Source organism: Phasianus colchicus, chromosome 5, assembly GCF_987193195.1.
Source record: "Phasianus colchicus chromosome 5, bPhaCol1.hap1.1, whole genome shotgun sequence".
In the NCBI taxonomy this organism is placed as follows: Eukaryota; Metazoa; Chordata; class Aves; order Galliformes; family Phasianidae; genus Phasianus; species Phasianus colchicus.
Genome location: NC_143440.1, coordinates 38,777,704 through 38,792,208, shown reverse-complemented (window position 1 = coordinate 38,792,208; position 14,505 = coordinate 38,777,704). Strand labels below are relative to the sequence as shown.

At 37.9% G+C, this 14,505-nt stretch overlaps 1 protein-coding gene across 2 annotated transcripts in view; it reads right to left on the bottom strand.

The window, feature by feature from the left end:
* Positions 1-3,364: 3,364 nt before the first annotated feature.
* The window catches only part of MIA2 (MIA SH3 domain ER export factor 2), a 28,764-nt gene continuing 17,623 nt past the window's right edge, over positions 3,365-14,505 (bottom strand). Inside the window, exons 18-29 of one of the 2 annotated variants that reach the window (XM_090141362.1) lie at positions 14,196-14,334; positions 13,207-13,308; positions 12,032-12,092; positions 11,680-11,715; positions 10,813-10,880; positions 10,055-10,134; positions 9,612-9,743; positions 7,605-7,763; positions 6,816-6,947; positions 5,692-5,768; positions 5,082-5,304; positions 3,365-4,269 (exon numbers count right to left, since the gene is read on the bottom strand). In XM_090141362.1, coding sequence (XP_089997488.1) covers positions 4,118-4,269; positions 5,082-5,304; positions 5,692-5,768; positions 6,816-6,947; positions 7,605-7,763; positions 9,612-9,743; positions 10,055-10,134; positions 10,813-10,880; positions 11,680-11,715; positions 12,032-12,092; positions 13,207-13,308; positions 14,196-14,334 — 1,361 coding nt within the window. In that variant the 3' untranslated portion in view covers positions 3,365-4,117. The remainder of the gene's footprint in view (positions 4,270-5,081; positions 5,305-5,691; positions 5,769-6,815; positions 6,948-7,604; positions 7,764-9,611; positions 9,744-10,054; positions 10,135-10,812; positions 10,881-11,679; positions 11,716-12,031; positions 12,093-13,206; positions 13,309-14,195; positions 14,335-14,505) is intronic. The other variant, XM_031593845.2, reaches the window with a different exon arrangement.

Here is a 14,505-nt window from a genome sequence, read left to right as displayed (position 1 = left end):
CTTGGCTGAATTTTGTCATTGTTTTTGGAGGGGAGGGGAAGGATGCTTTGCTGAAGCTCAGACTACCAGACCAGTTAGCACAAACAATATATCACGATATGACTTACTAGACTGATACAGTAAACTGTGGATTGTAGAATATAGAAGACTATTTTGAGAAATTCCTGCATCCGTTGCAATTGCTTAAATCAAAATCTAATGTGATCTAGAAAAATGTGTAGTACTCTTTTGGTGTCCCACTATTAAATAGATTATGAATACCCACAATGCTTCAGTTGACATTTTATCCGCACTCAGAGTACGTAGCTGTGTATTCTGAATGAAAACTGCAGATGTCTGATAAGCTGGTGGAGCTGCTGTGCCCTGCAGCAGCTGACTGTGCTGTGAGAATTGTTGGAGTGGCTGTTCAGTGTGTGCGTGCCAAGCACGGGTTTGGTTTGAGCTTCTGAACTTCGTTTTGTGACAGCCCAAACCACTACCAGGACTGCACCGCTTGTTGGTTAAGCACTGTCCTAGATCTTGTAGCTCTGGCAAGCAAGAGCATTTAACAGTTTGCTGGAGAGAGAAGTAGATTTTGCTATGGGTAATAACATAGATAAATGTGACTATAGCTTTTAATTTTCCAATGAAGTGAAATATCAGGACATAGTCATGGCCTTTTGGGGCTCAGCCTCACGGGGGAGGTTTCTGTAGCAGTTACATCTTACAGGGATGTTCAGCACCATCTGGACCTTAAATCTGGTTGCAAAGTGATAGAAGGATTTCTGGCAGCTCCCATGCAAATTGCAGAAGATGTGTCCTCAGAGTTGCAGAAAGTTATTTTTTTTCTCTGCAGACTACAGCGTTACTGTGCATAGCTGCATTATTTACTGCAGTTGGGACTTGTTTAGCTTCATTACCTCAATATTTGTAGTCTAACCTATTTTCTGATTTGTTTTTAATTAGTGTAATGTTTAAAGGTAAGGTAAGGGGCGGGAGAGTCTGGCCACTCGTCAGTGGTAGAGAGGTGTGCAGTCCTTTCACTATGCTGAAAATGGGCTGTCTCTATGGAGGTTAGTACTATGGAGTGCTGTTAGTACTTCAGATGTGATTCTTCCTTCAGCTTGAAGTCTAATGTCTGGATATGGTTTGTATTCCAGATTGAATTCATTGTGCTTAGTCCATATGCTGCACTGAACCTTTGCTCTTCGAGTGTAGGGATCTGCAAGGCGAGTGGCTGGAGAAACACAGACCTTGAGCAGAGTTGGAGAGGTACACCTCTGGTTCTGTTTCCTTAGAAACAAGTAACAGTTGGCTCTTGTTGGGTGGTTGTGCATTTAACAGTAGTCTGAATTAGTGGTACCAGGATGAAGGGATTCAAACTAAAGCAGCTGTAAATCAAATGATAGGCAAGTTGGTCCTAATGTAGAAAATACCACTCTACTTTGAGAGGGGCCAGGGGAGCTCTGTGAAATTGCTTTGAGTTTGCATAATCCCAACAAGGATTAATTTTTTTTTCCCCCTAAAAAGAGGGGAGTGTTAAATTAGTCTTGTTGCATTTTGGATTTAGCAGCAGGAAGTTGGAACACAAGCCCTTCATTGTTACAGCCTATTGCTCCTTCCCAGTGGGGGGAGCAGGGACTTCCCTGCACACGCGCTTGTGTGATCCTGCTCAGGCAAGCTTATGTAACCCATTTCGTGAACTACTCTGTCCTACTTCCTGGTGCATAAATACAAGCTTGTTTTCATTGCTTGCCTGCAAATACAACTTTGGGCTACTGCTGGAAAAAATTTCCATTCTGTCTGCAGGATGCTCCAATCCATGCCTGTCCTGTATTATCTTTAGTCCAGTTAGCTTTCATTTTGCCTGCGGCTCCCTGCCATTGTGGGCGTGGAGTATACTGTTTTGGTGGAGGAACAATTGTATTTTGAAGATGGTTAATTATAAGCTAGAACAAATATTCAGCTCTGCATCTGTTCAGACAATGGAACCACACTTACAAGTACTTTTAGGATTAAAAAAAATAAGATTGTTCTGTTGGCAGTATTACCAATGTTAAGGGACTCGGTGACTTTGGCTGTTTTCTACACATAGGGTCATTGGCTGATAGCTGGTGCTTCTGGTTGTTCTTAGGGCTGATGCAAAGGTGGATGTATAAGCTGAACAGCTGCTTTTGGGGGCCTGGTTAAGTCCCACAGGCCAACTTTGAGCCTCTGGAAAGCAAATCGTGGCTAAGTGATGCAACAGCTGAACCAAGCTAAACAGCAGTTAAAGATTTCAACACACACAAACCTTTAAAGTGCCTGTTGCCAGAATTCATTGGCCAGTAGCTTAAGTACAGGGCTTATCTAAGTGCCTTGGACTAAATTAGAAAGAATAAAGAAATAGCAAGGAGGAGCCATGGGGCAGTTCTGCAGCTGAAATAAGCCTATAGGGAAATAAGGTTAAGAGCAGGAGTATTGCAGAAAGAAAAGCTCACTTTGCAGACTTGATCTAAGTAAGCAGTTACAAAAAAAGTGCACTGGAGCTTTTTGGAAACTTCTAATTATGGGGTGTGGTAGCTTGTGAGAGTAGAGCAAATGTACAGACTTGGTTTACGTTAAAAACTGTTTTGTGTGCACACACATGCAGAGAATGGGGGAACAGCAGCTCGCTGCCCCCTACTACTACTCTAAGTGGAGCCTTAGCTAAAACCAGTTTTTCTGTTTTTTAAAGGGTTCCTTACCAGATGACTGCACTGTAATTACATGGTTTTCAAGTTGAAGTGTGTTACCCTTAACAACACCAACTGACAAAAGCCAGCAGCTTCTAGCAGGAGCCTTTAGACTGTACAACAGCAGGTAAACATGGAGCAAGGCTCTGTTCTGATACAGCCTGTCACCTTAATGAGGATCTGTGCTGTGGTTGCAGGAAGGCTGCTGTGGCTGCTTAACAATCACTACCATGGGGCAAGAAACAAAGAGATGCCACTTATTTTTTGTGAAACTTAACACTCACCACAAAGCATGCACGGACACAATTCTAAAACCTTTTTCTAGCCCCCAAAACAATTATGTTTGGGTTTCTTTTAAATGCACATTTGTCTTAGCAGCATGTTCTTGACAACTTTTGTTGCTTCCCTTTTGCAAAGTATGTTGGTTATACTTTGATCTTTCTTTGCTCTTTCAATTATCTGTAATATTACATGGTTACAGAAGTCTCCTACCATGTTCTATAGCTACTTAGTTGATAAATGCTGATGGCTCTCCAGCCTTGCAGAGTTGAAAGAACGAAGACTATAAGCTCGGAGAGTGCTTTTGTTTAGTTTTGGCCCTTGTTAGTGTTAGAACACTGTTAAACTGAATTCATGCTGGGACAGTAAAAAAGCAAACAAAAAATACTAACTAGGACTTCAACTGCTGTTTACTGTGGCCACGCATCTCTAATAACAATTGTCTGATGATGCTGAAGTATCACATACAGCTGTAAGATGGTAACTCCTTGCTTTCACAGCATCTTGCCTTAAACAGAACACCTGCAATGAAACATTCCTTAGGCTAGCAGTTTTCAATAGTGATAAGAATGCTTTACATTTCCTTTCCTTTGTGCCACAGTGGTAAGTTGCTGTCATCTGCCATTCTGTGAAGCTTTCTCAGCTGAAAGATCACCTACAAGTCAATAATAGAGTACATATGTAGTTGGGTTCCTCTTCCCTTCCCTGAAACTTTCCTGTTAACATGGTACTACAGAAGTAATTATTTCATCACCTTTACATTTTATTTATTCAGTTTTTTCACATTCTATTCATAGAGCAAGCATCACTTTTAGCATGCAAAGCTTCCCTGTACAGCTAAACAAGGACAAAGCAGCTGCACTTTTAAAACAATTCACATTATTTAATTTTATATACCTCTGAAGAGATCACCTAAATTAGAAATACTTAAAGTGACTACTGTACAATGGAAATCACTTATTCACAATATTTGTGAGTTATATTTTGTTCTCTCTATTTACAAAATACTATCCTGAAAATTTTCTATTAAGCTTCAATTTGAGCAAAGTAGTTTATTTATACCTAAGTAACAGCAGTTACTTAACATAAGGGAAAATGCCATTAGAAGAGTAGAGAAATGGTTCAGCATGGTGCTCAAACACCTTTCAAGTCTCTTGTTGTGGTTCTGGTTGTTCTGTGGCTGACGTATTTGACTGAGGTGACTCAATTCTGTTTTCAGGAGGTGGGGGTGGAGGCAAGAATTCAGGTCGCTGAGGTGGATAGTGAGGAAAGGATCTCATGGGAAATGGATTTCTCACTGTGAAACAATGAAAGTAGTCCAGTTAATACCAATCACACCAGCAAATCCACACCTGCTCCTTCTACCCCATGCACCTTACTGCTCACAATGGCCTACCCAATTAGAAGTCACAAGGTGAAACCATTTAAGACAATGATGTGCTCCAATGAGACAAATACTCTAGGAAAGGGAAGGACAAAATACCCACTTTCCTCAACAATGATCTGGTGCCAGGCTTTTGGCAGCAGCAGTTAGTGTCTGCTAATGGGCTGCTGCTGCTGCCACCACTACCTTCAGTTTAATGTGCAATTTGATCTGGTAGCCCTTGGCTGTCATACTGTAAAGACTGTGGAAGATAGAGATTACTTCCTCACAGATTAATCTGAGAAGAGCAAGAGGCAGAAAAAAGCCCTTCAATCTGATACCTACATCTTGTTCCAAAAATGGAAGCTATGAAGTGAAACAATTAAAAGGTACGTCACAAATGCATGCCTTTGTATGGACATTACAGTTAAAGAATGATGAAGTTCTATGATTTGTCTGATAAATGACAGATAAATTTATGTCTGATGCAGCTTCACAACTACTTGCTTTTCTACCTGAGAAAAGGAATGTTTCAGCTCCTGAACACTGTATGCTCTTTTCCAAAGGTAATATTAGTGAAAAACACTACTACAGTGAGCAGCTCTGAAGAAGTAAATATACACTACCATCATAACCAGAAAGTTAGACAAACTGAGAAGTGGTTTGTGCAGATTAAAACTGAATGAACAGGCAATAAACCACTCACGTTCATTAGCCTGAAGTAAATGCTAACAGGAGTTACATACTTGGCAGTGGAGGGCGTGGGAGCCCCAAGTCTCGTACTGGAAAACATTCACGTGGTCCGTAGATGCCAGCAGGTGGAGGGGGAGGAAAAGGGGGTCGTCTCATGAAGGGTCCTCGGGGATCCATAGGCATCATTGGAGGTCTGACTGGAGGGAAAGGTGGAGGAGCAAACCCTGAGCTAACTGCTTCACTTTCAGATGCCAGCATTCGATCAGGGAGAGAGTTCTGTAACACATTTAAACAGGGAAGATAACTTAGGAAAAGAGAAAAAGAAAGAATATCTTAAATCTCATCAGGTCTGCTTTGATGTGGACTGTCACACAAGCTATAAACTAGCTCTAAGCAGCATAATCCTGAGCAAGGCTACTTTGCTGCACTGGTTATCACCTTGATCACAGTTTCACCTTCCAGGTTTTAATTAATTTTCAACAGTGATTATGCTAGTAACATCTCCAAATTAACTCACAAGACAGTGAATACTGTGATAGAAGTCCACACACAATTTTTATAACTTGGACTGCACAGTGTAATATGCTACCAAGTATTACAGACAATTTTTTTCTAAATATTTTTTTAATATATTTTAAATCAAGTTTCTGTTTAGCTACTTACGCTAAGATTAGAATGATCTTTCATCTCGTTTCCAGTTGGTTCTGTTAGCGGGCTATTTTCTGAAGATGTCTGCCCATCTGTATGCAGAAGGTAAACAAGTTACTCAGTGCTGACCCCCCCCAGTTTTTTTCTTAAATCAGAAGACACAGGCAAGAAAATTAAACATACTGCTGTGCCAAGCAACTACTCTGCAAGCAGACTGAAAGACTACCGAGGAACACAAAATCTGTGCTTCAGCATTTTCACCAACCTGTGCACAGTTCACATGTGAATATTCCTAGGCTGCAGCTTTTACCAAAGTTTTTTGTATCCAGATAAAGCTTTTTTTTTTTTTCCCCTCAGAAGTTACATGTGCATTTTCTTAGGGGTTACCACAGCAGTTGCATTTCTCCCTTTTCATACCTTATTCCTTTGGGAACTCCCACTTCAGCTGAAAGTCCTACTCCGTAACCCCTGTTCCCCCAGGCTGGGAATTACTGCACTAAAACATATTCCTGACATAAAGTGCAACAGCATCACGTCATTTCAAGCAGGCTTTGCCTGTGTTAGAGAAGCAGTTACTTACCAACCTGAAACATTTTTTTAAGCCATGCAGAGCATATTCATTCCTTGACACTCAAGCTGCATAACACTTTCTGTTTTAAATCCCCGTTAAGTTGCTCTCAAACTCTGTCAAACTTTAACCCTTCTGACAAGTTTCTTCCTCTCCAGATATCTGCCTTAAGTTAAGCTTTTGGAGTTAGACATCTCATCTTAAGAAAAGGCATGTTAGCTTGCCGAGAATTTGTAGTCAATTCACTTTAAAGTTGGAGCCTGGATTCCACTACTGTGAGATGTTGCTCTTCTGAGATCAGATGATGGGTGTATTTTTACAAATGCCTAAGTCTGATGAAATTATGTGTCTCTAAAGAGCAACATTCACAAGCTTAATGAGCTGCTGGATGTTGGCAGCAACGTTATCCAAATGTTATTCACCAGTTCCATTAAGGAGACTACAAACTGCTGAAGAACCGTGCACTCAGGAGAGACTGCTATTGCTAATCCCTCCCATGGCTCAGTACAGTCATCTATACTGAGATTCTCCAGTTGATTGTACCATAGAAGCCAGGTAAAGTAATTCCCACCTGTCTTCTCAAAAGACTGCATACTGTAAGTCCGCAGCTCTGCTGGTCCAGAAAGCCTTCCAGTATTTGGAGGATTAGGGAAAAATCTTTCTTGTCTTCGAGGAGGAAGAACTGAATCAGTATAAGGCTCACCTATCATTGGAAAAAAAGAAAATCAAAATATCACCAAACAGGTCAGTGTTTCACACAATTTTACACCAGCAAAATTCTCTGGCTATCTTATGCTCTTGTACATAGTCAAAGTGACTATTAAACAGGGTGGGAAAGCAATCTTAGATTCAGTAGCAAAGAAGGCCAATATACAAATAATCTATTGTTTATTTTAAATCACACTAAGAGTGACATTTCCCATTACATTTCATAGTGCTCTAACACGTTTCCAATTTACTTGCACTGAATTTAGTTATTATGCAGCTACAAGGCAAACTGCAGCAGTGAGATTCAGAGCAAGGGTGGGTAAGAACACAGTTCTGGACAGGAAAACAGGAGTACCTCTGCAGTATCCTGTAAGTAGCTGAGATCTAGCAAGTAGGAAATTTGTCAGATATAGTTTGTTCACCCTGAATGAACTTTGAGTTTCAAGATCAGGCTCATACGCAGCTGATGAGGCTTATATGCAACTATGATACCTTGCTGCAACTCACAATTGTTCTATACCCTTTTTTTTTTTAAATGCTCATTTTTAAAATTGTAGTATCTTTGTTTCTTTAATACAAGCAAAAAATACTTAAACATATACACCACAAGTCAGTAATTCCATTCTTTCAGTAGCTAAGCAGATTTCTGTACCTGATGGAGGCAGAATTATTCTGCGTTCTCTGTCCCAGGGAGGAGACAGGGATCCAGTATCTGATGGTGGTCTGTGAGGATCAGTTAATCTATCAGAACTCATGTCTCCTCGTTCATTGCTGGCTTCATACATGACAGTTGATCCTGGTCCTCTAGATCCTAATTGAAGAAATCAGATAGCTAAAACTCATGTTTTTAAACTTCTATTATGTCTTTCCTCGTTAAGTCTGAAAACAATGGAAGGTATCACAAAATGCCAACACTTTCAAGATATAAGAGGAGCAAGGGTCCACAGGAATCTCCAGCTGTTTGCTGATGATGATTTACAAGAAGCCTTTAAAGGTTTGTTTGGAAGGAAAATATCTTAGTTCAAGAGAAGTGTAACCTACACTACCTGATTTTTTTTTTAAATCATTTTTAAGAGTACTTGTTAATTCAAAGAAACTACTGCCTTCATGCTAAGTGTTATTTTTAGCACTAAAATAACTGTCACTAACAAGACCTCATCAATTTAAAAATTATTGCTCAAAGTTAATATCCTCATTAAAAATATTTATTCATATTATATTCAACACTATCCTCATTATCTCTATTATAAGAAAAAAAACCAGACAAGACCAGGTCAATGTATAAGTAAGTGGAAGAGAAATTGTGACAATGAGTGACTTCAGGTTTGTAGTTTTCTTTCAGATAAGACTTGTTCTGAAGATTGACAAAATACACAATTCTGGTATCCTCCTCTATTCTGAAATTCAACCTAGAATTCAAAGCCATTTTCTACCTCGCATCAAGTGAGACAAGCACTATAATTACTCTGCAGTTACATCAACTACACACATCATTTGTTTAATCTATCCAAGTTATATTAGTGTTCTATTGCAAAATGAACCACAGTTATGCTTTTGCATAGTTAACTTCCTCGCTAAGACTCCACTTTGAAATCCAGTTTTCACCTTACTCACCAGTAAAACCTGAGCTACAATTTGAAGATTTGTGTGACATCTAAATTTCATTATTTATTGCTTCTATTCAAGTAGAAGTTGTCAAACCTGTAATTTTTCTTGTTTGTAGTATAGCTATGGTTGAACATTCAAACTCAGCTCTTTTTTTCCCCCTCTCTTAGAACATGAATCAACTTTCAGATGGAACTGGCTATATTATTTATGGAGAATTAAAGTACATAAATAGACAATATTAGTTTTTAAAAATTAATGTTGATTATTGAAATCCTTATAAGTACTTTGACATATTTCCCATTAAGTACAGTTGCCAACAGATCTCATAGCAGTACTAAGTTATATAGTAGCTTCTTCGTTACCTGTAACAGATGCTGAACTCCATACTAGAATTCACCTACACTGTTTCCATTAAAAAAAATAAACGTGAAGGAGTCATGTTTCCTTCCCTTATGACCTAAGACACTGTGGGTTTCTTTCACCTACCTCTCAACTAGTACATTCTACTCCTTATACACAGCCTTCCTGTTCTCTTTCAGCACTAGGGATAAGACTCAAACTTCAAAACTAAAGGGAGAGAAGCATTTCACTGAATCAGTAACTTCCTACAGAATCATTTTTCATGACCCTCAATAAAATGTTGAGAATGTAGGTACCTCCACTTTCCTTCTCCCTCTTTAAATGAATGTCTGAATGAGATGGAAGCATCTGTATTTTTCCTTCAGAAATCTAACTGACTCATTTAACTTAACATCAGAAGTTATTTCAGCAGAACTGCATTTGTCCAAGAAATAAGACCAAGTTTGGCTCTCTTCTCAATTTGTTTGTGAAGTGAATCCACTGACTAACTCAAACCAACAAAATTTTCCATTGTATTGGTGTACAGTATATAGATTTAGAAGCAAGATGAAAAACAGGAAGAGTTTGTCTGGTTATACTGAATTGGTTGTTTTAATGCTTTTGTCACCAGAAAGAGGAAAAGGTGTGACAGATTTATAGCAGAGGAGAGAGAAATCCAGAACAGACAGGTTTTCAAGTTTAAGAATTGTACCTCTTCCTCCTCCTGCACCTGGAAGCATAGGTGAAAGCCTTAAAGGACCCTCCAATAAAGTTGGAGGGGAAAGAAAAGCTCTTGTTTCAGATGAAGGCCGGCCCATTGGTGAGGGTCCATATGGGGAATGCTCTGGAACAGTTAAAACAAAATACTCAAGTTCACAATACTCAGTTTAGCAAGCTGTATTAATTACTTAACTTCTCAGGTGAAGTTTAAAACCAAATTCAATAAGTGAAATGAGAACTGCGTTCCAATTACTGTATGTGTCATATTTCCAGTCTACTCTCATCAATGCTGCCAACGCTCTTAGTTTTTTAACATGACTTATTTGTACATACACGTGGCCAAGATAGGTTTGAAACAATTAGATGTGTGTCAGCTCAGGAAACAGAACCGGAATTCAGAACTATTAGGGTCTATTTTACAATTCAGTACTGTACCTCTGAATGGTCTAACTGGAACGTCAAGAGCATAAGGATCTTTTTCTAAAAGGTCAAGTTTAAATTCTGCTTCAGTTAATCTGTAAATAAACAAAGAAAGTGTAAGAATGTTAGCAAACTGCACTGCTTACTATTAACTTTCCTACTGTAAGTGCTAAACAGACAGACATATTTCATTCTCTAAATAAAAAAAAAAGACAAGGGATGTCACAGAACTCTGAATTTAGTAATTCCTCAAATTTCTTTATGCTACTGTATTTAAACTGGAATTCAGAAGTTGAATAGCATGTTAGATATCACAACTGCTAGCACAACAATGCTCTCATGAGCACTCCAAGATATGCTTCAGGTGTTACTTTAACTGTACATCCAAAAGTTCCTTCTCACCACTTAAGCCATTAGATCAGTACTACCTTCTGAACTGCAAGTTGCAAGATCACTTGATAATCATGACTTCTGGTTAATTCATACATATGAGAAAAACAGCATCATCAAAACCTCAGAGCCCTAGTACTACATTCTGCTTCTTTAATGAACTAATTCAATACCTCACATAGCTCATATTTTCTTGCATGGCATTATTACAGGAATCCTCAACTGTCTGTCTTTCAGAGCTACGATGGAATACTGTGCTCTCTCTGCCCTATCACGATCACCAATGGTTAACACAGGTCTAGAAAACACTGAATTGCACAAATCCAAAACATCCCCACGTGTCCAATCACATTTGTTTAGAATCAGATCAGGACTGCACTTACTTTTGTCTGTTATGAGCGTTTTCTTTTCTTATATCATTGAGTTGTCTTTCAGCTGCACGAGCTGTCAGCTTCCAAGAGGAACAAAAATCAGATGCTTAGGTATTTTATTAATTAAATCCTTCATAAATATGAGAGCTCCTAGATCTAAGACATTTTTCTATTTGAGGTGTGTAGACTATTTTCATTCATACTACTGATGCATAAAGTACATGAAACAGAGCCTCAGGGACATCACCAAATGACACTAGCAGTTCTGCTAGCTAACATTTTGGAAACAAGAAGGCTTTCCAGCAGATTCTTAGAATTGCAGGAATGGAATTCTTAAGCTGTAGCTGCTTTGAAGCATCTACAAAATACATACAAGATTTAAAATCTCTGATTTTACATAAGAAACATTTATATTAAATTAATACAATTCAAATCTTTATTACAATCATGAAGTGCTATTTTAAAAGGATGATCTCATACAGACCATTCTGCAAAACTGGAGATTTTATTAGTCAGGAAATATTGTAACGATTTCTGTTTGGAAAAAAGTAAAAATGGAATTCATAGCACCATTCTTAGGAGGCTGTCAATGGAACACACTGTTCTCACAGGACATAATGTCTTCCATTAGTAGATAAAAGGAGTGGAGTGCATCCAGGAAAAATATTAAAATGGCACTGAAGCAAGGCCAAATGCTTGTGTTATTAGCAAAATGTCACACACTTATTAAACGATAGCATGTTATTCAAGCAGATTTAGTGCAATAGCAAATAACACTGCAGTACTTAAATTCTACTGAGCTCATAAAGCAAGCTATTCAAATCACTGAAGAGAGAGACAGGAGCTGATACAGAAGAACATTTAGTGTTTTGAACTTACCCAATTATCGTGAGCTTTCTTCTCATGTGAAGTAATCTGTGGAAAAAAAACATTTGTTACATCATCACTGAAGAGCATTATTCATCTAAAGAAGTTAAAACTGAGTAAATGCTGTCATTCATAAGTTTAATGTGTATAATTATGAGGCAAACTTAAACCAAAGCTCCTTTTTCACAAAGTTACAAAAAGTGATTTCTGCTAAGAAAAGGAGTCAACCAAAACAGATGGTGTAAGAGAGGTTAAAAGAGAACAAAAAGCCAGATGAAGTACCACAACCTAACTGGAAGTGGTATTTCAGTGCAGCAGCATCCGTCCTATTTGTCACAGATGCCAGGTAACACAAAGCACATACCTGATTCTGATAAGAACGAATGGTTCGTTCTAGCTCTTCTTCCAGATCTTTTGCTCTCTCTCTGTAACAAAAACAGCATTTATGATGCTGTAATAAACTGCTGAGAAAAAAAAGTAGTTTTAAATATAAAAAGCACAACCATAGTACTTAAGATTTTGCATCTAGAAGGAAGTATTGTTACTTAGGCCTAGATTTAACAGCACCGACGTCATTTTTTATCCTGCGGTCCTTACAGTAGTATATACAGGATGCTAAGAACAAACAAAACCAAAACCATTAACTTCCCTCCCAGCTCTTCAGTGGTCTGTGATATGTTTCCAGTTTAAAGGCTATCCCTCTACATAATGCCCTAACAGCTAGCCTTACCCAGTGCAGCAACACTGGGTTAATTGGCTGGAACCTTATGCCATTTCAGGCTACCAGTCAGTTCTGAGGGACAGTTACTTGCACTAAGGTTATTTCCAGACCACAGAAAGCATGAAGCCACCTTGTTGTCATCCTCCTGTGCACAGCCTCTGCAGATGGGCCACAGATACGTGGTGAGGATGCTAAAAAGCGAATTCTGTATTCCTATAAGGATACAGAAGAATGCCTACAGTAACTTCATATTCCAAAGAAAAATTACTGTAATTAACTGTTCAGAAAGCATAGCTGATCAGTACTGTTCACTTTGAATCAACACTCTCAGAAGCACTACAGGAAGACAGGAAATGTACATTACAGATCAAAGAACTACACTACAGTTAGAGAAATTACAGAACAGCAGGCGTAACACAAAATAGAGAAAACCTGTTAAAAAATTATAGAAAAATATTCCTGCATTAGAGTATTTTAGGAAAGAATTTCTAAGCAGTAATACTATTTTACAACTTAGACATACAGAAATAGAATAGTAAAACTACACAATGAATATGTTCAGAGCGATGGGAGAACCGAATGTTACATTCATTTTAGCTTCTAATTCTGATGCCTGTTCAGCTGACATATAATTATGAATAACGTTCCAATCGAAAAGCTCTCAGTAGTCTTCTGTTCTCAATTATGTATGTATTACTACACACAAGCAAGCACACACACAAAAAGGAAACAATCTGGAAGAAAATACATTCACTTCTTCTGATATTCTCTATTGCCTTTTGTTCACTTTTAAACAAGTGAGTAAAATTTGTAATTACCTGTAGCTGTTTAGTTCTTCAGCAGCATGAGTAATTTTCTCATCTACTTTAGAAAGCTTTTCTTCTTTCTGTAGGCGTTCTCTCTCTTCTACTGTCAGTTTTCTTTAAGAAAATTCACAAACTAAGGTTAATTTTGTCTTTAAGTCAACAATTCTGTAGTCAGAATATCAAGAAATGGCTAGAACGTATAGAAAATGTTTATCTAGATAAAGGATTTTACAGACAACAAACTAAGTGGCAGAAACAGGACTCAATTTTATTCATATTAATTTATTCAGTTAATTAGTTTTGTTTTATGAAGCATTATCACTATTCCTAAAAGCAATCTGGAAGGCAATTTAAACTCCCAAATACTAAAGTCCTCCTTTTGCAAAATATTTACTTTCTAGGGAGTATTTCTATTTAAAACAAACAAAAAACACATAACCCCCTGCCTCCCCACCAAAAACCCAAAACCAACCAACTACACAGACCTACATCATTTTTCAATGCTATTTCAGCAGCTATTTAGCAGATGTTCTGTTAGTACTAATAGCCTCCTTTATTCAGCTATTAAACTGACTTCAATCAATATTGTCTATTCTTGTCTTTGACAAGCAGCACATGTTTATTGAGCTTTGGCATGGTATGTCTAAATGGCTAATTTTTAAGTGGTTCCTTTCTATTCCCTCATCTCTTTTAAAATCAAATGTTAATGTAGTGGATTTTTGGGTTTTGCTACACTAGCAAGGATGCCAGTTACGCATGTATTATATATGAACTACAGAGCAGTTTTATTGTTGAAAGTAACACTTAAAATAGGCCCTGCATACTGCCTAGTACAGAATCAAGACTTGTGCTGCTTCTCTTGCTACCTTCAGAATTATGTTTTCTCCTTGAAGCAGTAATTTTTGGCTAGTAGAACTGTAAATCATTTTCAGCCCACCAAACAAAAACATGTGAATGTCAAGCAATAAGCATTTAATATAAAAGTCAGGAGGAACCATCACCTGTGTAGTTTCATTTCATTTTCTTGATAAAGCTCAGTCATAACTTTAAGTTTCTGCTGAAGCTTTTGAACTTCACTTTCCAAACGTTCATTTTCAGATTGTAAGGAAACCTGTTCACTTTGGAGGTTTTCTATACGCTCTGTTAAATACAGAGATAATTATATTAGGAATTAGATACAGTTCACAAAATTAAAGTATTTGTAATATATCTAGACTCTAAAAAGCCTGTAAAAACTTTTGATACTACATTAATTTAATAAAGTATGCAATAATGTGTATCAATACATTTCAGTAGATTATACAAATTGAG